Below are 23,335 nucleotides of genomic sequence, written 5' to 3'. Positions count from 1 at the left end.
GGCTGGTTCAAGCAGCTAACCTTGGTGAAAGAATGATAGATCTAGGAGGGTGAAGCAGATGCAGGAACAGAGTTGGACTTGTTCTAAACCAGTGAAAAAAAAGTTATTTTTAATTTGTAACAGTTCTGTAAGCAACTGTCTGACTGTATTGAAAATGAAAATTCATGAAATTGTTTTGGCCAGCCAAAAAGTGGGAACAGTGATGTCTGGCAGAGAAGCAGACACATGGATCTCATTGGGATTAACTTCCTAAACTGAAGTCCAGTCTTGACCTCAGATCTGTTATTGCAAAATACATTATTTTCCCAAAAGTACATTCCAAATAACAAACAATCATAGGATTGCAAATTAGAAATGAAGATTTTAATGATTTTAAAATTATTTTTTTAAATTATAGTAGGGTATTTATACATTTCCTCTCAAAATTATCAAACATATAGATATGTAAACTTGCCTCTATAGCCGTGCCTACAGTTAGAGTTCTTCAGAGTTATTAAGTTAGGTTGTGCATGTCCGTAACTATAAGCAGCCTTGCTTTTATCCCCATGCATTGTTACTTGAGTCCTAAGTACCTGAAAGAGCCCTAAGCACATTATTCCACAGTACTTGTATGCCATTTTCATAAATGGAATTTGCTAAATAAGAATTATTATAACCAAAATGGCATTTTCCTAGAATGATTGCTGTGTGTCATTTATTCACAAAGAAATCTAAGTGTACTAGGCATGCTGCTACCCTTCTGGTGCCTTGTGAAACAGTTCCATAGGGTTCCCAAGATGCTCCTGGTAAAGTCATCCAGAAACATGAATCTGTAATCATGAGAAGCATTTTAATCCAAGTTTATAAATGTCAGATCTTCCAGATTAATGTGCAGACTGTGGGTCGCATACATTTCCATATGCTTAAATCATGTGTGCCAGTACCAGAAGGGAATCCATCCTGCGCGTTCCTGTACCTAATGGGTGCCCTTTCCTGCAGACATGCACACAGTGACATGTGGCACAGAGAATGACATTTTGCATGTTTAAATTAGCTTCATGCATTTTCAAAAATGTGCTCAGAGCAGAGGTAGTATTTACAAAAAATAACTCAAAGATAGTTCATGTCCGTAAGTTGTGACTTTGAATTTAAAAAGGGACATATTGTAAAATCTTTCTGTATGCAAAGTCTTACTTCTGCTTGGCTGTGTCACTCAGCCTGTCTCCAGCACACATCCCCATGCTAACCAGAAGGGAGTTCTGCTTATGAATGGTCACAGTGAAGCTCTTAATTGGAAATACATGATTAGAAGTTCTGAATTTACAACTAGCCTGATTAAAGCTGGACTCCTAATTCCATAATTCTTAATCTAAATAAGTGTTCTGGTTTAGGAAAATGTAGTTTTGTTCAGTGGGGATTATTCACAAAGGGAAGTGCTCCAAAAAGATGTGTATTTATATGTGAAACTATTGTGCTCACATGTAGAAAAATAGAATACTGAATTTTGTCTTTTGTGGGGCTTATTGGAGGTTTCAGTTGAAAAAAAAAAAAGAAACAAACATTCTGAGGATCAAAATCTAGTGTTTTGTTGTGGAAATCCAGTTACCTTAGAAATAAAATGCCTTTGTTTGTCTAAAAAAGTCTTTAACACATTCTGTTTACCAGTTTAGATAATAAAATGATTTATGTAAAGGTTCAAGAATAAGTTTGGGGAACAAATATTTTAGTGTGTCTCAGAACCCCATATATCTTAGAGACAATTAATACTGCTTACTGAAATAGTTACCTCCACTCTTCAGCGAATAACAGCCACAATGATTTAAGCCAGTGTATTTATAAAATAATTAAAATGTACATCTTCACAGAGAACTGTTGCACAGTTTTATTATTAATTTGACAAATGTAAACCCTAAGAATGAGTCTTATCACTGAAATAGTAATAGAATTTTCTGGGTGTTGCTAGGCAGTACTGTAACTATAGGGTTTGGATATAAATTACCTATGTGTGTCAGAGAAGGTAATGGCTTATGAAAATACATTAACCTTCCACACCAGGGCATGAGATGGTGTATACTCGCTTCACTCCTGCAGGGTACCAGCTTCTTCCTGCCAAGTTTCACTCAATTTCCGTAGAAGGGAAAAAAGATTGTAAAATCCATAAAATCATTATGGTTGTAGCTAATCTATTTTAAAGAAGCACTTGTAAGCTGTGTGCATTATTAACACAGTAAAGTTAGTCTCTGCTTACAGGCTTTGCTGCCAGTCAGCTTCCCAGACACGAATATAACCACGCAGACCCTGTGGTCTGTCAAGTGTTTACATGTTAACATTCATTAGAAGACCCAGTCAAGCAATTCATGCTTCATTAATTGATTATCCCATGGTGACAGTTCATTTTTTGAAATAGCTGCCAACCTGGGCAGGAGCAGGACAGTCAAACCAATGACGAAAGACATTGATGGACAAACACTGCACATACTGAATAGCTGCTAGAGTGACAGACTGGCATCTACAGGCTTTAATCGATGCCTCAAAGACATGGCAACATCATAAAGTCTGTTTATTTCTTTCTGTGCATTTATGAATTGTTAATGCAGTCAATACATATTAGCTTCATTTGTTGCAATTTGGATTTGAATTAAAATGCAATTTGAATTTTCCAAGTTAAGAGTTACCTTAGTATCAGTTTTTGTACAGTGAAATTTATGAGTCCTTAACAGGTTTATAAGGTTTTAGTGAGGCTAGAAAGCCAAGCATAATTTCTGACTTTGTTTATTCCAGCATTACAGAATTACTAAGAGTTGACATCGCAGGGCTTATTGAATGAATTCATTTCCTTGGCAGTGTGTGCATTTTGAATTTTCTTGAGTTAAGCCAGAAAAAGTGGATGCATCAGCACAAGCTAGTAAATAGCAACTGCACTGCAAGAGGATTTCAAGCTAAAGCAATGCAAGGAAGGAGCTCTAAACCAGAGCAAATTATCCATAGACAGTAAATGTGTTGGAACAGATCATTCCTTGCCTAATTGTACTGAAGTCCATCGAATTACCCAAGAGACAAGTTTGGCCCAATATTAATTTGCAGCAGATGTTTGACTAACTAGTTATTTGAAAGAGCTTGAGTCTATTGCGATATAATTATCTGATAGTGCAGTGTACTGCTCTCATAGCTTGTTTTTGTCTTATTCTTGCAGTAGAAACAATAATGCCAACGTCATGGTGTAAGTTTTCTGAACGATCGTTTGGGTTTGTGAGTAAAACAAAACAATCCCAAATGATTAAATGATTGTGGCTTACATGTGAAGTCAGAAGCTGACTCATCTGTGACCTTGCCCATGGGCAGCAGTATTTGGAGCCTCACTGAGAAAAATATTAGAGAGCTGCTTTTCTCACACCACCCAGCTCCATTCCTCTCCCTCCTCAGTATCCTCTTTCCTTGCACATTATACATATAGGCTGACAGGGCAGGACCATGCTGATGCAGCAAAGGTGGTTCTTTGTTCCTTCTGGATCCCTTCCTACTGAAAGGCTGCCCAGGGAAGCTGCTGTAGCTCTCACATCTTTCTTGATAGCTCTACCTAAAGATTTGAGCTTGTTCCTCTAAAGTCAGTAAGAGTAGAACTGCTCTGCTTGGAGTAGCTGCTGTGCTCGGAGCTGGAGTAGCTGCGCTGTCTGTTGCTTCGCCCTCAGATCCAGGGACATTTCTTTCCTTTTGAAGGTGCTGGATAGTGTTGATCAAGGCCCGGTAAGCATAGGCCAAGCCCCAGCACGTTGACATGATTTGTCCCTCTCTGGTATGACCAGGATGACAACACACCTCATTTAAGTGTTTTACTAATTCTTCTGGATTTTGCACTTGTTTGGTGGTGAAATTCCAAAACACTGGAGGGGCCCACTGACCTAGGTACTTGCCCATACTATCCCACACACCCTGCCACTCATGGCTGTCCAACCTCGGGGAAAATCTCTCGGTCCCCCTATTTTGTCGTCTAACCCCAGACAAGACCCAAACCTGACTCTGCTTAACTCTTGCGATCAGATGTAATGGTTGTGGACAAAACACACTCTGTATGCGTGCCAACATGGTGACCCCCATCACAATCAGCAAACAGGTCTCAACAATATTAAAAGGCCATTCAAAAACTTCAAAACTCTCAAACCATGCTGTAAACGGTCTGGAAGGGGCACTGGGAGGGTAAGAGAATGTCTCCTTCATAGGTTGACCACCCAGGAAGGAGAAAAAAGATGTGTAATTGCTAAGCACTTGTATTATATACTTCCCAAAGTACAAAGGTGGTGACCATATTAGGAACATAAGCCAGATCAGTTTCATGATCAATTTTTCTATTGTATTACAAGTTATTACCATAAAATACAATGAGACAATAACCTTAGCCCAAGCCCCACACTTGAAATACACTAACACAGCAAATACCGGCTCTAAGTAACCTACGGCATATTGAAACTGTGAGGTCAAAACCAACAACTTTGAGAGCCAATAAATCAGCATTGTGACGAGTGACTATTAATCCAAAACACTGAATGCTTATCACAAATACGATTAGACACACTCCGGTCAGATCTGTCGTTATCTCAACCCTTCGAGCCCCACGTTGGGCGCCAAAAAGAACTGTCGTGGTTTAAGCGCAGGCCGTAAATTAGAACCACGCAGTCTACTGCCCCCCATCCCCCCAGAGGGATGGGGAGGAGAATCGAAAGAATGTAACTCCCACGGGTTGAGATAAAAACAGTCCAGTAACTCAGGTATAACACAAATCACTACTGCTGCCACCAATAATAGTGATGATAGGAGAAATAACAAGGGAATAGAATACGATACTGCCTGCTGGAAAAGAGCCCGACAGAGAAGAGGACGTGCCCTTCCGGATAACTCCCATTTACATCCCTGGGCATGACGTGCTGTGGTATGGAATACCTCTTTGGCTAGTTTGGGTCAGGTGTCCTGTCCCTGCTTCCTCCCGGCTTCTCCTCCTCCCTGGCAGAGCATGAGACTCACAAAGTCCTTGGTCAGGGTAAACATTCTGACCAGCAACTGAAAACATCGGCTTTATCAGTATTATTCCCAGGCCGAAAGTCAAAACCACAGCGCTGCACCAGCTACTAAGAAGGAGAAAAACTGACTGCTGCTGCTGAACCCAGGACACCACTGAATTAAGTTCCAGTTTTCACTGCCATTGCTGCTGTCTTGTGTATTCCAAGAAGATTTCTTGAACTGGATGATTTCAGCAACAGGCTGTTAGAAAGAGTCTTCTCTACACATCTTAATTTTTGCACCACCGTGTCACACATTTCTATTCTGTTTGAACCCGTCTATTTCTGGGTTTTGTCCTTCTTGAAGTTCTAACCTTGCAGCCACCATGAGCTGGTCTGGGCATGACTGTGATGCCACAAACAAATTCAACTAAAGAGCAAGGGGAGGCATCACACTGTCTGTCTTCTGAATTATGAGACTGTTCAGGAGTCACAGAAAGAAAATTTTATGAAGAGCAATTAAAAAGATTGGGCATTTTAGCCAAAGTGAAAGAAGCTTTCTAAGAAATATGAGTGCTCCTGAATTAGAGCATAACCTATTTTTTACTATTGAGAATATTGAAAAAACTTTACCAGATAGTAGTTTATTCCATAGCAGACTACCTTGAATTTTCATTTAAGTAATATCAGTACTGTCCATTGCTGAAGACAAGGTATTTTAATGCGTAGATAAGCTCCTGATCTGAACCACCATGGCAATTCCTGTGCTCCTATTAAGAGAGGCTGCTGTCATTCCAGTAACAATTGGCAGACAAATCCTATTACAGGAGTAAGATCACCTAATCCTCAACTCTGCTACATTGTGCTCACAATGATAGGTGTTTAATTATATAAAGCTTCTGGAGGCTACAGTACTTTGTGCAAAAAAAAAAAAAAATTAAAAAAATTACAAAAAATACAGAAATTGTGCTAGAAGACTTCACTTAAAAATGACAAGTTAGACATCTGCTACTTCAAAATTATTACTCCAACCCTTCTAATTGGCAGAACTACTTTGCTGTGCTGTTCAGAGTGGCTTTTTACAAGCTGTGGTAATGTAGGAAAGCCAGCAAGGTCTGAAGTCACTAGCAATTTTCCCCTCTGTTGCATTTTTAACTTGTTTTCAAAGGTAGAAAGCAAGAAAAAAGATACTTGGAGAAAGCCCACTAAGTACATTATCCACTTGGTGATTTGATCCTTTTAAACTTGTTCATTAGGTCTACCAAATAGAGAGAAACACTGCAGAAGTGAATGCCAGAGAGCCTAGTTGCACTCTGTAATGCATTCAGCCATGAAACAGCCCATCACTGTGCTCCAAGAACCCTTCTCTAGGTATTGCAGATTGGTGCACACTGAAGAGCATGGCAATTACTCAGCAATGAGTAAAACCAGGTTTTATTTGACAGTAGGTAGTCTTGGGGCTTCTGGTTTGTTTGGATTTTTGTTGTTGTTATTTGGTTTTTTTTATTTTTGTCTGTCTTTCTCATAGGAAAAGAGCTAACTACAAGAAATATGAAATCTAACCAAAATGAGTTAAGGGCAACCTGTACTTTATGTTTAGTTGGAGCATAGAACAATTTCAGTGAAGAATAATCCCCTCCACTCTTGCATAAACTGTCTTTGGACATGCGTAGTTTGTGTAATAAATCTTGTACTTTGTGCCTTGTATATTTAATTAGCTTTCACTTATGTGACTTTCTACTCTTCAAAATTTTAAGTTTGGCAAATTATTTAGCACTAGAATAAGTCTTCTACTTGTAGAGTTACCAGTTAATGGTGGGAGATTGAGACTTTGTTGTTGCATTAGAAAATGCCACCTAACAGTCTACATACAAACCTTGACTATGCAAGCAGAATTTGGCCTTAAAGGCATCACCGTAATGCTATTTTAGTATAATGTTACTAAGTACTCTCAATATCAATGCATTTTAAAATCTGTTCATTATCATTTCTATCTCACAGAGCTAGAATAACTGCTGTGAATCTCTGTTGCCATGATATCCATGCTATTCCTGGACTTTATTGTACTTAGCAGTTGCCTGGATTAACTTCATTGTGAGCTGGGGCAGCACTTCTGTCTGGAGTGTGCTGTCTTGGGCTGATGTCTTTTCCTGTTACCACAATTAAATCTCAGTTACAACAATGAAGCAAAACAATTAACAGTCCTTCAAAACTTTTTATCCCTTTTCACAAAAACTATTTATTCTTTTAGCAGCCTACATTACTTGTTTCCCTTATTCTTCCCCAAAGCCCAGGGTATGCTTTCTCAGTAGCTCTTCCAATTACAAGTATCAGTATTATGATTCTTTGTTATGCTTTGTATTTTGTTGTCCCAAGACTCTAAATCTGTTCCTTTTCTCTTCAATGTTATCTTTAACATCTTTATAACAAAACTGCTGCAAAAGCTATTGGAGAAAGATCAGTCTGTCTGACAACATCATTCTTCACAGCAGGGTAGATTTTGAATAGAGGCTACCAGCTTTGTTATATGAAGTAGCATTCTCTTTAACAAAGGAGGATAAGCATCAGAACCATCTGGGGAAAACCTCTGACTCAAAGTGCTGCACTGTGAATATGAATTTTAACCAGTAATAAGAAAGAAAGCAGTGTATTGTCTTTAGTAAGCTGAATTCAACTCTATTGAAGCACAAGGGCTGAAGGAACTGGTAAGTACTTGGGACACAATCCAAAGTCAGTGGAAAAGTTCCTGGTGACTTCAGTGGCCTTTGAATTAGGCTTTCTAAAGTTATTTTTGAAGCACTTACATACGTGAATCTTCACCTGCATTAGGAGCTAACATACTCATTGAGCAAATACAGCTATTTATGTGTATGAGAGGGTAAAGAAACCCTAGAAAGATCCATGTGTCCAATGCACCAAAAGGTTGAAAGAAGAGGTGTTTTTGGAACCTGCTGAGACTGATCACTTTTAAGTGTTGAAGTGGGAAGACTCTACCTTGCCTGTAGAATTTTTAGATACTGTTCCTGTCCAGTCACACTCAGTTCCATAAGTGCTTACACCAATGTCTGGACAGACGGACAGTTGCTGAACCGAATCACAGCTTAAAGGATGAAGTTGCCAGCAGCTGTAGCAGAGGCTATGTGCATTACTTCTGGGGAAGCTGAAGTTTAAGCCAAACTGGCGATTCTGAAGGTTTGGTTATTTTGGTTATTTTCCTAGATAAAGCTTTCCCTTTCTGTTGTTTCAGATATATAAGTAAATGTTAGAATAAGAGATCTGGAAGATGTACATTTGGAAGAAGGGTTAAATGTGGTTGCCATGAAGAGCTGGAGAGTATCTAATGTGTTGCTTCTGTGTCTGGCTCTCATGGAATTGTAGAGAGCTCTGCACACTCCTGGATAGGCAGTGTGAGGCTGCAAAAAAGGCCATTAAGTGCAGGCACATTTACTGCTAAACCTGCTCCTGTGGTTGCCTACTGAGGCAATGCAACTTTTCAGCTGTGTGGTTATTTGTACCTGGTGTGGAGCACTCCTACTATTTACATACCCAGGAAGGACTGTGTTTTACTACGATTTCCTCTTGGAGAGATCATTTCTGTTTTGTAGTTCAAACCAGATGCATAACTTCAGGTACATTTCTGGTACTTATACCCTTAAAGCAGTAGTTTCAACCTTTGTCAAGCCTGTGAGCATCTAAAATTACTTTGTGGACATACAAACCTCTTTATATTGAGGTTTGCTAGGTGTAAGCTCACTTTTCTTAACTTTTTTTAGGACTTCTGAGTTAACTAAAAAGCAATCCATGGACTCTCAGGGGTCCACAGACCACACTGACTTACTGACAGCTACTGCACTAAAGTGGTTGTGGGGAGGCAGAAGCAGGGCTGCCAGAGATGTGAGCTGCCAGAGCTGTGAGCTGTACTCACAGATCAGCTCCACAGTGTTCCCAAGCATCTGACTTCTGGGCTGTTTTTGCAGAAGTTGACAAACGTGCCTGTGAGGGAGCTGTATAAGACTGTTTATGCATTGCCTCTCGAATAAAATTTTGCTGTGGAGAGATACCTATACTGCATCTTCAGACTGTAGGTAGACAATATTACTAGCCAAAAGCTGTTGAATTTTAAGTGTAAGAGTTAATTCCCATGGTTTGTATCCTTTGGGTAGCAATGTTTTGTTGTGGAAAATAGTATCTACCAAACCTCTATGTAACATATGTGCCTCATGGCACAAAATGTGCATAATTTTGTTTGCTGTGTCCAGCAGAAGAGTAGCTGTCATAATTTTAATTCTACTGCCTTCAAATAGCCTTTCCAAATGCTAATCTCCTTGTAATGCATTCTCCAGTCATTTGAAATAGGCCAATATAAACTGCTTGTAATTTGCAATTTTGCTTTCTTTTTTGAAGCACCTGAGCTAGACTTTTCTCGTAATAAAACTGGTATCTAATTTACCACTGACATTATTCTAATCACAGTAGCAACTTTCAATTTGCTCTCACAACCAAGATCTCACATCATTCAAAACCACTTTCTATCTGGTGAACTTCTGATTTTTTTTTCTTTAGTTTCCAACAGTTATTTAATTGTCTTGTTAACATGGATCATTTGATTTTATATCAGCTTAAACTGGAGTCTCGATAGCTCATTTTCCCAGTATGCCGTGTTGATGAAAGGTACAGAGAATTTGAATGGATATATATCTTATTAAATGCAGATTTCATTAGCATATAATGTTAATACTCTCTTCAGTTCAATAAATCTGTGTAGTACTTAAACTATTAGCTTCTCTATATAGCTTTGGATAAATATTTTGAAGTTGCATGTTGGAGTTCATTAGTTTTCATATGTGTGTATGCAGGGATTTGCTTTTGAAAACAGGCACCAGTGGGAAAGTGCTTCTTTGGTGGTGGTGCTGTGGTTGGGGTATCTGCAACAGACTTTATGGATGGTGGGATTGGAGGTGGGTTTTTGGTTTACATATTTTATGAAAAAATAAAACAAAACCATTCTTTGGCAGTAATTATTTTGTTTTAAAACTAGAATGCTTGAGGAAGGGATTATACCTTTACCTTAATAGAATTCTCTAACTAAAAATAAGACACATTTTTTATATCTTACACTTCATATCAGGTAGATCCCCAAAAGACCCATTTATTGCTCATGCATCATAGAAACCAAAGATGAGACCTCCTGCTCACAGCAGGAGAGCAAGTTTTATTTAATGCCACGTCTAAAAGAGAGTGATGGTTTACTTTATAAATATTAGATCTCCTTTGAAATGACACTTAAGCAGACTGTGTCAAGATTCTGAACTGATAGCTAAACTAAAAAAAGTTGGGAAATCCTGCTGCAATGATGCTTATCTTTCAGTGTGGATCATTTTGATTAATCCAGAATGTTTCATTCCTATTGTTTGGGATGTGTTTTCACTGTTATTGTTTTCCTGCAGAGCCACCTCCCCCTTCCCTCCCCCCCCCCAAGAAATGAAACTTTGCAAAATTTACATTTCAAATACATTCATTTAGAAAGATTGGTTTTGGTTTAAACCACACTTCTCAAATTAATTATTTGAAGAATAAAGGGCTTGGCTGGCTGTCCAGTGGGAACAGTGAGAAAGCTTCCCTTGGACTATGCAGAATGTTATCAGATGACAGTGCCCCAGGGTATTGGTCTACTACCAGAAGATAAGCTTGAGTGGTATTTGTTTTAAACTCTGATTTATCAGGGATAGCCAGTGACATGAGCTATTTGGAATTTGCACTCGGCAGTCATATTACAGCCTCGATGGGTAGCATGCTAACTGCAAAATGATTCTGTAGCTCTTGAGCATCCGTTTTTAAAAGACAAACTGCAATATATTAAGTCCAGGAAATGCAGAGAATAAAAATAGGAGGTTTTTTTTACCCCTTAATATAAATAACCTACATGATAGATTTTATTTGGTGAAACATCTTGTATTACCTTTGCCACCTGTGAGAATCCTGCTGGTATTGGCTGTCTTGTCAAGTTATACTTGACACTGACACAACAGTGGCCCACTGTGAGGATGGAGAGACTTGCAGTTGTCTTTTATTACAACTTCTGTGCTGAGGGATAAAACCCTATCATCTTTAGGACCTGATCTTGCCCAGAGAATTGTGCGCAGACAGTTTGCTGTTTAGTAGTAAGTTCACTTTGTGAAGTCTGTATTTATTAGTCTATACCAATTTTATTCTCCTTGTGACAGGAACATTATGAGACTTGTGGATTGTCCCATTCTGAGTCTAAAAAAACACTCTTGGCTGCCTGCACCTGGGTTCCCATTTCCCCTGCAGGTGCCCTTCAGCTGAGTCATAGCTCATTGATGGACACAACAACCCAAAACCAGCTATGCATTCAAGAAATCTTGGTCTTCCGAAATTCCCACTACAGAACGTTTCAGCTTGCCAGATAAAAAAACAGAGACAGAGTCATGCAACTAGGCTAAGAAGATGCAGTCGTTGCATGCAAGAGATTTAATGAGTGCTTCATTTAGGGAGCAAAGTCCAAGCCATGAAACAGAATTGCCTTTTCCCAAGGTAAGCTGTTAACTCTGGGCACCTTCTCCACTGAAATAGGAGATGGTAAATATTTTGCTGCAACCAAGACCTGTGTTGCTGTGCTTGCCTCTGATTCCTCTAAATGACTACAAGAAGATGGTTTGTATTGCTAATTAAAGCTTCTCTCGTAGCAAATAGGTTATCTCTTGGAATTAACAATTTGCTCTTCACTTGAATGTTTTTACAGCATTAGTGGTTGTAAAGAAATAGTAAAAGAACAGAATCTCAGAAACAATTAATGAATATTCAAATATTCAGAATTCTTGAAATGCTGTCTCAGCAGTTCTTTATGAAACATCTTTCATTATAATCAAATGACTATCTGTTTGTGGTGGTATGGCGGGCTGTGATCAAAGTGGCTGAATGCTGTAGAAATGCCTATAAATCTACACACTCATCTGAACTCAGTTAGAGCCAGCGTCTGACTCACGCTCCCTAATTTCAGGACTTTGAAATCTAGGTAACATTAAATCGTAACAAAAATATACAAAGATCAAGGGACAGAAGGATGCGTTTGTTACTTAAGGTAGGGATAGTGCTGGAAGCAGCATGCGTGGATGAGGGAGTGAAGAAGAATGGCAGTGTGCTGTCAGCCATGTCCCTGCAATGGGGACTGCAGGCGGCTCAGTCCTGCTCCCCAAGCTGTGTTGTGTGAGACATTTAAAAGACGGAGTGTTTTCCTCTACCCAAAAATATAAGTAAATAAAACCAAAAAATACATTGAGGCTGATGCTACTGAAGTGTCCCCCCAAAGGCCTGAAGTGAAGGTGTCAGGAGGTGCTGAGCTGACAGCTGTGTGTGGTGAGAGTACCACTGCTGGCTGCTTGGAACCATTCAGAGCAAAAAGGAGAATCATCACTGTGGTGATGGCATATTCAAGATTAATGTGAAGGGTAAATCAAGTCCAATTCAGCCTTTGAAGTTGAAGGGGGAAAAAGAGTAAAATACACTCATCTGTACTGTAGGTCTCCAATACCCAATTTGTGATTTCATGGAGGAAAGAAACTGTGTCACTGAATTCCTTTTAGGTACTGTGTCCTTGGCTAATGAATTTGCTTTATGTGTTGTCCACTTTTTGGGGGGAAGGACTGCGTGTGTGTCTGGGTGGTATTATTTTAGAAGATGTCTCAGTTAATTATTATCTACTGAAACGTCACCTAGGAGATACTCCTCCTCTGTCATGCAGCTTGATACTTCATGCAGTAAAAGGTAACCCTTCCATCGTTCATTAAATTATGTTGTGGTGAACTTATCTCCACTGGGTCTCAATTAAGAAGTGAAGCCAGTGCCTTTAGAGGAAAAGGCAGAGAACAATCAGAATATACTGAATATATAATTTGATATCTGGAAACAAGCAAGAGGAAAAATATAGTGTGCAAATGCGTAGACATTAAGAACATGTTATGTTGCAAAGATTTGTATTTGGAAGTAAAATATAATTAGATTATTATTGTTCATTAAGAACATTTAGTGCTTTTAAAAAATTCAAGGTGTTTTTTCTAAGTTTGTTAACTAGTGCAAATTTACTGTAGTAAATATTCATTTTCCTTACTACTTCCCTTGTATCCATTTTAGCACCTCTGGGAACTTCAGTCATACTGATTCTGGACCCATTGTTTATTAACATGGTTTATAAAACTGCAGTAAATTTTCTCTTACATTCTAATTTAATTAAACATTTTTGGTTTAATACAATGCTTTTATTTTCCTTACAAAAAAATGTTTAAAGTATATAGCAGAACTAGTCTCTCTGGATGTTTTTCTACCAAAACCCCCTCAAAGCTCCTTTCATTAAATAATTCCAAATGTGAAGAACAGAAAAGGAAGTTATCTCAACTTTTGTTTCTCAAACCTCCTTTCCTACCATTCTTTGTGTGCTGCACACATTTTTTTTTCTTTTTTGTTTCTCTCCCATTTACATGCTTTTCTTTCCAAATGCTGTTATAATGATTTGCTAGATGCATTCTGCAGGTGTTGGTGAAATGTGCTAGTGGAACAGGCAGTGACATAGCTGGTTTAACATGCAGCACTGAACACATCATCAATATGTAGGTATTAATACCTGACTTTGTACATTCTTGAGTAACTTAATTCCCTTCAATAGCATGAGAATGAGCAGCTCATAAATGCAGAATAATTGGAATTTTAATTAAGTAGTGAATTAAGGATGCCTCCTGTTTACAGGTAGTAGCATCTCTTGACTAAATGGATGGAGGGGCAGGTTTCAATTTAACAGCTTATGAAAACCCAGTTTGGTTTCCACAATTAGACTTGGCTGTTCACAGTATCTAAATGAACTTAGTGGCTGAGGTGCCGATGTTTGTTTTGGGCATGTGAATGGCATCCCAGCCCTGCTTAAGTTCACACCACAGTCTTTAGGATGTGTTTTAAGCAATCACAGTGAATTAAAGACTCAATGAGTACAGAATTGCTTTGCTATGGCATAAAATTCATGGTATCTACCCACAGGTGTGTACATTTACTTTTGTGCCTATTTGGATAGACGCCTTTTCATTGAAGTACACTGGCTACAATGGATCAGTGAGAGGAGTTTGTTTTCTTGCATGAGATAAGCGTCACCATGTTGTTCCTAGCAGCTGCATGCAGAATTAGGAAGACCCGACTAAAGCTGCATTCAGTTCACATATAGCAGCAGTGACTGCTGTCTATAATTTCTTCTGTGGTTTGACTTACGGGTATTAAGTTGTGCAGAACTTTATTAACAAATAAAGTCAAGTCAAATGAGTCAAGAAAAAAATGCAACAAACTGGAAACAGGTATGTAGGACCTTGGCCACTGTGCACTACCTAAAGCTTGAGAAAAGGGAGTCTCCCCTCCCACCTCTTTCAAATAGCCACTTGGGCAAATGACCAGTTTCCTCTATTTAGGCTTGTGCTTTCTGTCCTCCTGGCCACAGGAATAAGTATTTGTGTATCATCTCATCTGCTTCCATGTCAGCCATTCTGACTGCAGCAGGTCCAGGCCATCCAAAGACTTCTGTGAATTCAAGCCTAAACTAATTCTGAAGCCAAATATACCTTTGTTTGTCCCAGTCATTATCTGTGCCATCATTACAGAGAGCTCAGCACTGCAAATCATCATGCCAAATGGAAGGAGAAAGGTAAGTGAATTAGAACAGAGAAGGAACAGGGCACTGGACCATAGGCACCTCCTTTAAGGGGTGAGTAATTTCATTCACAACCTACTTTTTTTCCCTCCTGATGCTGTTCAGTTCCCACTGCTCCAGAAAGGGACTGGGTGTCCCCTGGTTGCCTCCCAGCCGTTGTAACTTCCTTTGCATATGATCATCCATACTTGGTGGCACAGCGCATTTCACTTTCGCCATTTAGGAATACCCAAGTCAGTAAACACTGATCTCTTGGCTAATGTGCTACAAAGGGCAAAACATCAGACATTTAGCCCCTGCAAAGAGATTTATGAGAAAACATGTGGTTTCCAACCAAAAAGCAAGAACAGAAGCCCTGAAAGACTCCATTTCTGTAGGTATAGATAGTCAGTGGATAGTGACTGAAAAAAAGGAGGGAAAGAGCACATCTGAATTGCCCTTATGTCCAGAAGTGGCAATGAGGAAGAGCTTGGCTGGAACATTTTTCCCCTTTATCACACATAGGTCTTCTGAAGTGGCTGAGACCCAGAGATGGGACTTAATTGTGCAAGGTGTGGAATATTCTGACCCTCAGGCAGCACATCACCTCAGGCATCGGAGCAGAACTAATGGTTGTGCCGCTTAGTTGATATTAAAGTGCTTTTCTGCACTGATGCTATGAGCTAGCATCTTGTAGGACAGGGCTTGTACATAATAAGATTAAAATCAGTTAATGACTCTGCATATGTCAAGTGATGACAGATCCAAAACCAGCCACTTATTTTCAAAAATAGCTAATTAATTTGGAGAAAATTATAAACATGTTCACATGAAGTTGCTCTTGTGTGGGGCCTATACAGGATCAATTATTTGCTTTTTATGCTCTCTTGACTGGTACTAAAGCAGTAAACTGGCAGTTATGATGCTGATACACAAAGCAAGACATAATAGAGAAGAAAGCCACCTTTAATTTCAAGCTCCACTAGAATCATGAAAGGAAAATTAATGTTTACTAAATGAAAAAGGATGATACTGCTAGAGAGAGGAAGTTTTGGTTAAGCTTTTAGGGGAACGTTAATAACTTTGAGAAATGGAAACATATATAACCAAACATGTTTAAAATGGCATAAACTTTAGAAAATCCGGAAGGTATTTTAATCTTACCTCAGCTCTTCAGTGTGGTATCAAGTTTTAAAAATCAAGCAAACTGAATGATAGCAGACATATGGAAGAAGGCTATCTAGTACTCATACATTTTATGTGAAAACCTCAATATAGTCTTACATTTAGAATAAACATTTTGAGGTGAAATGAAAGTCTGCTGGTCAACTTTTGCACACTTCTGTAATCCCTCTGCAAATTTCCAGGGGAATCTGAAAAGCATCCAGGCTTGTCGCCTAGGAATATACTTTCATAAAGCTGCCACTCTGAGACTGCTGACATATCACAGTGTGGTTGAGTTTTGCCTGTGATATGTTGCCAAGCACCATAAATGAATGCAGCTCTGAGATGGCAGGTCACTTTTTATTTTGCCAGACACAACAAAGAAGTGTCAACCTCTGACAGTTTTTAAAAGCAGGCTTTAAAAGAAATATCAAACCTTTTTTTTCTTTTTTAACCAGTCAGCACCTGAGAAGAAGTGCTCACAGAAAAAGAGAGGATAGGGAAATCTATGGAAGTAGAAGCTGCACTATGCGAGTGATTTAGCAGGCATCACTCCAGTTTTATGCTGATAAATACATTTGGGATTAGGTGACATGGACTTCATGCCATCAAATAAATGGGCAGTGGATCTGGTTCAGTCATCTGACGTATGTGTGCACCACTGCGGTGGGATTATAACTGCTGCTAGTAATGCACTGGATTTTGTGATGTCACAGTTAATATGGTTTGGTCTTGCATTTTTGTAGTAGGATCTAGCAGTCCTTAGGTATCTTGAATCCCCTGCAGAGAAGCTCCTTTAGAATAGGAAATGGAGACATTTAGCAGGTGATTTGCCTCATATAACACAATATAGCACAATCTATAAGGTGTATGGCAGGAGAGGAAGAAACTGCAGCAGCTTTGTATCTCAATTGCAGAGCCTAACACCAAAGTGTTCTGACTCTTGTGAAGCACTTGCTGATGTTCAACAGGAAATACTGGGTCCTATAAATACTGGCCTGCAATACTATAGTTTAAGAGCTGTATTTGCTTTAATGGGCTTTAGGCTAAAGCATGTTAACAGAAACTGTAAAAAAAAAAGTGTCACTGTCAATAGCATGTCATAAATAAATGCTGTGTTTTTTGTAAGACTGCCAAAGATACAGCATAGTCATGAAAGCAGAGGAAAAGCATTGTAGGAAACGATCTCTATATATTACTAGTGATAAAACAGCTTACATGTGATTGCTTTCAGCACTAGAAATTACTTCTGAAGAGGTCTGCACTGACAGTGTGGGGTAGGGTTTCTTTTGTTAACCACCTGGACCGCGTTTGATCCCCCTATAGCAATAGACTGATTAAGTCATTGCCAGCACTTCTTTCCAATGGAAAAATAACCAGGTTCACAGTCAAAGTCAGACTAAACAACAACCATTTTAACCAACAAAAAGGAAATATCATAAGACTGCATTTCCCTCATGTAAGTGCCTTGCCACCGCAGACTAGGAAATAGATCTCTTTCTTTTCGTCCCAGTAACTGCAGACTCTTGGGAACTAGTCTGCACACACGGAATTTTTTGCTGGGGGAATTTCAGCTAAAGAAGGCTCAGAGAATGAGAGCAGAAGGTTCATTCACTCTTGAGTTGATGGAAGCTGACCTTGCACACAGAACAGTGTGCCACTTCTTGAAAAGAGTATCAGTGACCCTGCTTGCTTGTGCTACAGCCACCAGCTTCTTTTGTTCATGATTTCTGCTGACGCTGTCAGTTGAAAAGCAGATTAAACAGCATCCAGTTTATAAAGAGCAGTAAGTTGCAAATTGTGGGAAAATTCCCTCTGAAATTATATATCAATGCTAGTTCATTTTCAATTGTAGTTATAAAAAGTTTCCAGTGTGACAAACAACCAGTGCATTGTGTGCTAGGATATAGTATTATGGAAATGTATAGGGAGCACGGAGATGTGCATAGGACTGTAATTTATGAGTAACAAAGTGCATGTGCTCTGAATAAGCAAATAAGAAAATTTCAGTACAGCTATAATATTGGTATTTGCTCTAAGGCTACTGCAATATACAGTAAGATTTCTGTGCTGTGGCTCCTTTGTGCCAGCAGGTTTGAAATAGCATTTGCATGCTGCCCTTCAGATTGTCATCTCTCCTTTCTCCCTCTCCTCCCCATCACACCCTGAGTAAAGCAGAAAATAAAGAAGATGACAGTATTATGTTAGAAACTGGTAGATGAGGTAAGGACAGCAATCACTGCAGAATCTCAGTCAGATGAGTTTCAGACTTGGTTATAGTCATACTTGACTTTCAAATTCTCATATAGTCAGACTGCAAAGCCATTTCCATTCTACTCCCTGTTTTCACCCTTTTGTAGCTCTCACAACATGCATCCTTTGAGATGTATTTTACACTTTTTACAAGCTCCCAGAGGAGTGTGTGCCCATACATATTCATCTTAAAAGTTCTAACTGAAAACTCTTACAGGCTTGTGAATTTAGTAACCACATAGCAAAATCCCAATGCTTTTACTGCAGAAGCCAAATTTTGTATCATGGAATCACAAACTGAAGGGAAGGGACCTTAAAGCTCATCTAATTCGAACCCCCAGCCATGGGCAGGGACACCTTCCACTAGAGCAGGTTGCTCCAAGCCCGATCTAACCTGGCCTTGAGCACTGCCAGGGATGGGGCAGCCACAGCTTCTCTGGGCAACCTGTGCCAGTGCCTCACTACCCTCACACGAAGAACTTCTGCCTAATACCTAACCTAAATCTACCCTCTTTCAGTTTAAAGCTATGACTCCTTGTCCTATCTCTACTTGCGTTGCGGGTTCCACAGCTGGATGCATGCTAGGTTGTGATGAGCTTCTCATCAAGCAATACTCCCAAGACCTTTTCCTCAGGGCTGCTCTCAATGCAGTCTGCCCAGCCTGCAGTTGTGCTTGGAATTGCCCCAACTGATTTGCAGGGGTATATATATATATTTTACATGGAGAATAATTACAAAATCATTGCATTTCTGTATGGTGTATGACTATAATTCATACTGCTTCTCACCCCACACCCCTGCTTTATCCTGCACTCTCCACAGTAATATCACTCTTCATAGATGCTGAGAAAATTACTGTCGTAAGTGAAGTTATTGTGTCTTTAATGACCACAGGAATACCTACTGAATTTAATATATTGGCTTAGGAAATCTGTTTCGCCCACCCTAAATGGCTGTCTGCCTTAAATATATCTGCTCAGAGTGATGTGCATTATATAAATAAAACTACACAGACAGCATGTTTGTCAATCAGCAAAAAAGGCTCTACACCCACTATCCTGGGCACATATACTTTGTAAGCATTGGTTTCCAACAGATAAATGTAATCAAGGTTTATATGCTCACAGAAGCCAACAGGATGGGATTTTTTCACTTGAAAGATCAGAAGAAAATTGTAACTAATGTTGTGGAAAATTACTTTGATATTGCTTTCTCAGTACAGCATCACAATTAGGTAGAAATGTGAAGCACAGGGAAAGAATAAATGAATAGTAACAAATCAACACAAACAGCTACTGTCAGGAGTACTTTGCTCAGTGAAAGTAATGTAAGCATTACTTAAAGTTTTATGGCTGTGGATTTTATACTGGTTTAAGTAGTACATCAAGGTCTCACCATCATGCTTGCTAGGACTAAAACAATCAAGAACAATTTCCAGAACAGACAGATAAAACTAAAGCACCAAAGTATTTTTATTAATCTTGTTTCATAAATTGTACTATCTGAAATTAAAGATGACTGAACACACTAACAATGAAAAATGTCCTTTTGGACAATGCAAAATTCCCCTACTCTGCTTTTCCATGGAAAATAAATGTTACTGACTTTTCTGTAGCCTTCCTGATGAGATTCCAGCATCTGGCAAATATGTTTTACTATATAGTAACTGCATGGGAAATACAAAAGCAAAGACTAATCCAATAGAACTTTGCCGTGCAGAATCTGTTGTCCTATGTAGCTTAATGACACATGCATTTGTTCAATTCTATTTAGGGAGCAATCAGACAAGCAAATTATAGCAATATCCGATCTCCATTACGAACAGGCCCTTTTAAGGGGAAGGATCCTTCTCAGCATGCCAAAAATGTCACTTGTGATTGACAGATTTTCACAGGAGACTGTCTGCAAATGAAATATGTCTACCACTCTAGTTAATGAAATTAATATTTTTTTCTGTGTCCTTTAAACCACCTAACACGCTGTAGTGATAACTGGCATCATTTTCGAAGCAATGGATATGAGGAGTTTCTGAGTCCACTAGCATTTGAAAGCACTTAACACACACAAGAATCAGCCAGACAGAAATAAGAGTAATTGTATTGAGCACCTTTTACTCAAGGGTGCAGTTCTGTTTCCTATTAACATAAATAGTAATTGAATGTGAGAATCGAGCAATTGATTACACACCTTTGGCAGTAACAGCATTGTTGGGATGTTCATGTTTTATCTATGCAGAACCCTGCCCACGGCAATCAAGTCAGTTAAAGTTTCCCTGCTTTAAAGTTTCCCTGCTGGAGGCAGGAGCTTTCTTCAAACTCACTCTTATTTAAATGTTCTTGGGCATCCCCTTCTGTGGTTATATCGCTCTCAAAAATCACTTCACAGTGTACTACAATCAGCAGTTGGTGTTCAAGAGGTACGACAGGTCAGGATGAGGGACCAACAATGAAAAAAAAGGAGAAAAAATGCACTGGTTTGGAGACACCACTAGAAATTCCTTCTCTTTCAGAAACAAAGAATTAACTTTCCAATGTAAAGTTACACATTCTTAGTGGCATTAGAGTACTATCTGTGTTTACTGTCCCTATGTCTTTCCCCTCACCCCCTACCTACTGTCCAATTTCAGTCAAATATATGTAAGTATAGAAAAATCAATTGCAAAAGCACTGAAGTGACTGGTTAATTCTCTGCTTTGCACAACGCTGAAGATTCATTATTTCTACAGTTTCAGCTGAGTGGCTGCTTTAAAAGTTGGTGTGCAGTTGGACTAAATAATAAACATATTAATGTACAGATTGTTTAGTGACGTGGAAATAAGTACTTAATAAACCTGGACACAGAAATTAGCACTTAATGTAATTATGTAAGAGTTTTCCCTGTTAGGGTTCAGCTCTATTAAAAATATTAGTAATACTTTAAAATCTACACAGTTGTGTTCATTGTACAATGAAGGTGTCTATTGAATAGGACTTTCATAAAGCACTTATGTAGTCAAAAGAGAATTTCAGGGTATATAAGAGCAAACAGTGACCAGACCTTGGCACACAGGGGCATTATTATGAGCAGGAGTAACTGTGCTGGCATTTGTCTAGGCTCTAAACCAGCCTTTGTTACAGCCTTAGCCAAAGAGAAAGTGACTAAGTAAATCAAGAGATCTTGTGTTTTCTCATACTTCTTGCATGCTCTCCTTTAAAAGGAAACCACGAGTTCAGTTCTTACATTGATGAAGTCTTTGTGGCTCTTCACAGTTTAAAGTGAGTGGCACAGGAAGATGGTGTGTGTCTGGATGAAAGTTATGAAAATTTTAATGGAAGTTAAGCACATTAAAGGAATGAATCCCAAAATATTGTATGTTTCTTGCATGAGTCATTTATGCATCTCTTATTTTGCATCTCCCTGTCACATTGAATACCCTATACAGGCAAAGGTAGATTCCAAAACATGTTTGCAGGAACTGATTTTTTGGCAGTATTTCCTAATTTCATATTTCTAGTGGCATAGCTGGCAGCAGAAGTTGGTCTCAACTTTGGCAGAAAATCGACTCCATCCAGCTGTACCTTGTGCACCTTGACAAAGATCCCTGCATAATCAGTGAATTCGTTCTTGCAACAATCTTTTAAGAAAATTCCTTTTTCTTCTTTTTTTTTTTTCTTTTTTTTTTTCTAATTGATTTCTAAATACCCTTCATTAAAAAATTACATTCCTTTGTTGAGGCAACCTCTGTGAAATATGTAAAACATGTTAAGGGTATAAGTACAAAATGTTGAACATGAAGGAGCAGGTGAGTCAGATAGAAAGAGGAATGCTAACCTGGTGTCTGCTGATGAACTACTTCTTCTGGATCCTGCAGGTGAATGAAGACAACAAGTCCAGCTGCTCCAAACAGCAAGATGAAGGAGAACATACATGTCAGCCTCATAATTACTGTTCTCAGACCAATCCAGTTCTGACCCGGGAAAAGAACTGCACACAATCTCCAGGACACTCTTCACTCATAGTCTCATCTTCTCAGCTGGAAGTTTGATGTAATACGTCTACAAGAGGTAAAAACACAACCTAAAACTTAACATGCAGATCATTTATATTTTTCAATGCAGGTTAGTAGATTTAAGTCCTTTTTTAGACCAAATAACTGATTTCTCTAGAATTTTTTGTACAGTTAATTGCAGCCATCCAGTCAGTTTCTGCCCCATCAGTTTGTCTTTAATTGTATGTCACTGTTTTTAACATCTTGAAAAGGCAATGTAGAATATCATTAAAGAGCAGTTTGCGAGAAATGGTCATGCCATGGCTGCAATTTGCACAAAACCCCCTCTTAATAATCACACCATCATTTGCTTGCTTCAAGTGAAGCATGTGTCGCTTTCTATTTTTCACTGGTTAAACAATATGAAAGCGTAAAGTGATCTAATGTGGGCGAAATGATCACAGTTGCTGCACTTGCGTGTCAAACTTGAGGAGAAGGATGAACAGCGGGTAGCTTCCTGCTTCACCCTTGATAAAAAGAGTCACACAGAACTGGTACACTACAGGACCCCATGATGGCTGTTGAAAAAGCTCTGCAGATGTATTGATTTCCAAGGGAAGTACTGGTCACAGTGCTTCAACCTCCTTCTCTGGCTAGCAGAACACATGAGAAAACAGAAGGTGGGCAGCAAGTGAGCTGTCTGTGCAGGTGATGGGCAGGGCTGCCTCTCCTCTCCTGGGAACTCCCAGCACGTTTCTGGGCTCAGTTCAGTGAATTCTTGCTATTCAATCTAACACTTTCCATTACGTGCAGCTCCAGTGAAACGGCAGCAGCCAGTCCCAGGTGGGTCGGTAGTAGGTCACTCTAAACCTCTTGCTGAGCACAGCCCTAAGGCAAATACTTCCCTTTAAGCACATGAATAGTCCCACTGGAACCAATGTCCATTCTGGTAAGATACCAAGAAGTGAAAAAATGAAAAAAGGGAACCAGAGAAGAATACCATTAGTGTGCCACATGGCTTTATCAATTAAAATAAATGCTTTTGTCACAAAGTTAATGCTGGTCCTGTGTTTTTTAGTAACATGAAGGAAAGTGCATTAGAGCACAGGCAGTGGGACTGGTTACTGAAAACATAACTGGATTTCTTACCAGCAAATCATTGAATACAAGGGTTCAGGCTGGAGATCAGCAGAAGTCACAGGGGTGGCAATCACTTTGATTTTCTCATCTTTCTAATTTTAAATGCAACCTCATCTGAAGGAAGGATTCTGAAGGTGGTGTTTCTTTACAAAGGAGGTT

At 39.1% G+C, this 23,335-nt stretch overlaps 1 protein-coding gene across 1 annotated transcript in view; it reads right to left on the bottom strand.

Annotated features, from left to right (window-relative positions):
- Positions 1-21,988, bottom strand: part of CHST8 (carbohydrate sulfotransferase 8) — a gene marked incomplete at both ends in the record, with an annotated part of 139,201 nt that extends 117,213 nt beyond the window's left edge. Inside the window, one exon of the mRNA XM_080636951.1 lies at positions 21,880-21,988. Within this exon, the coding sequence (XP_080493077.1) occupies positions 21,880-21,988 (109 nt within the window). The remainder of the gene's footprint in view (positions 1-21,879) is intronic.
- Between the last annotated feature and the right edge of the window lie 1,347 nt (positions 21,989-23,335).

The sequence above is a fragment of the Psittacula echo genome, assembly GCF_963264785.1.
Source record: "Psittacula echo genome assembly, chromosome: Z".
Taxonomy (NCBI): domain Eukaryota; kingdom Metazoa; phylum Chordata; class Aves; order Psittaciformes; family Psittacidae; genus Psittacula; species Psittacula echo.
Note: the sequence above shows the minus strand (reverse complement) of the source record. Positions and strands in the feature narration are given on the sequence as shown.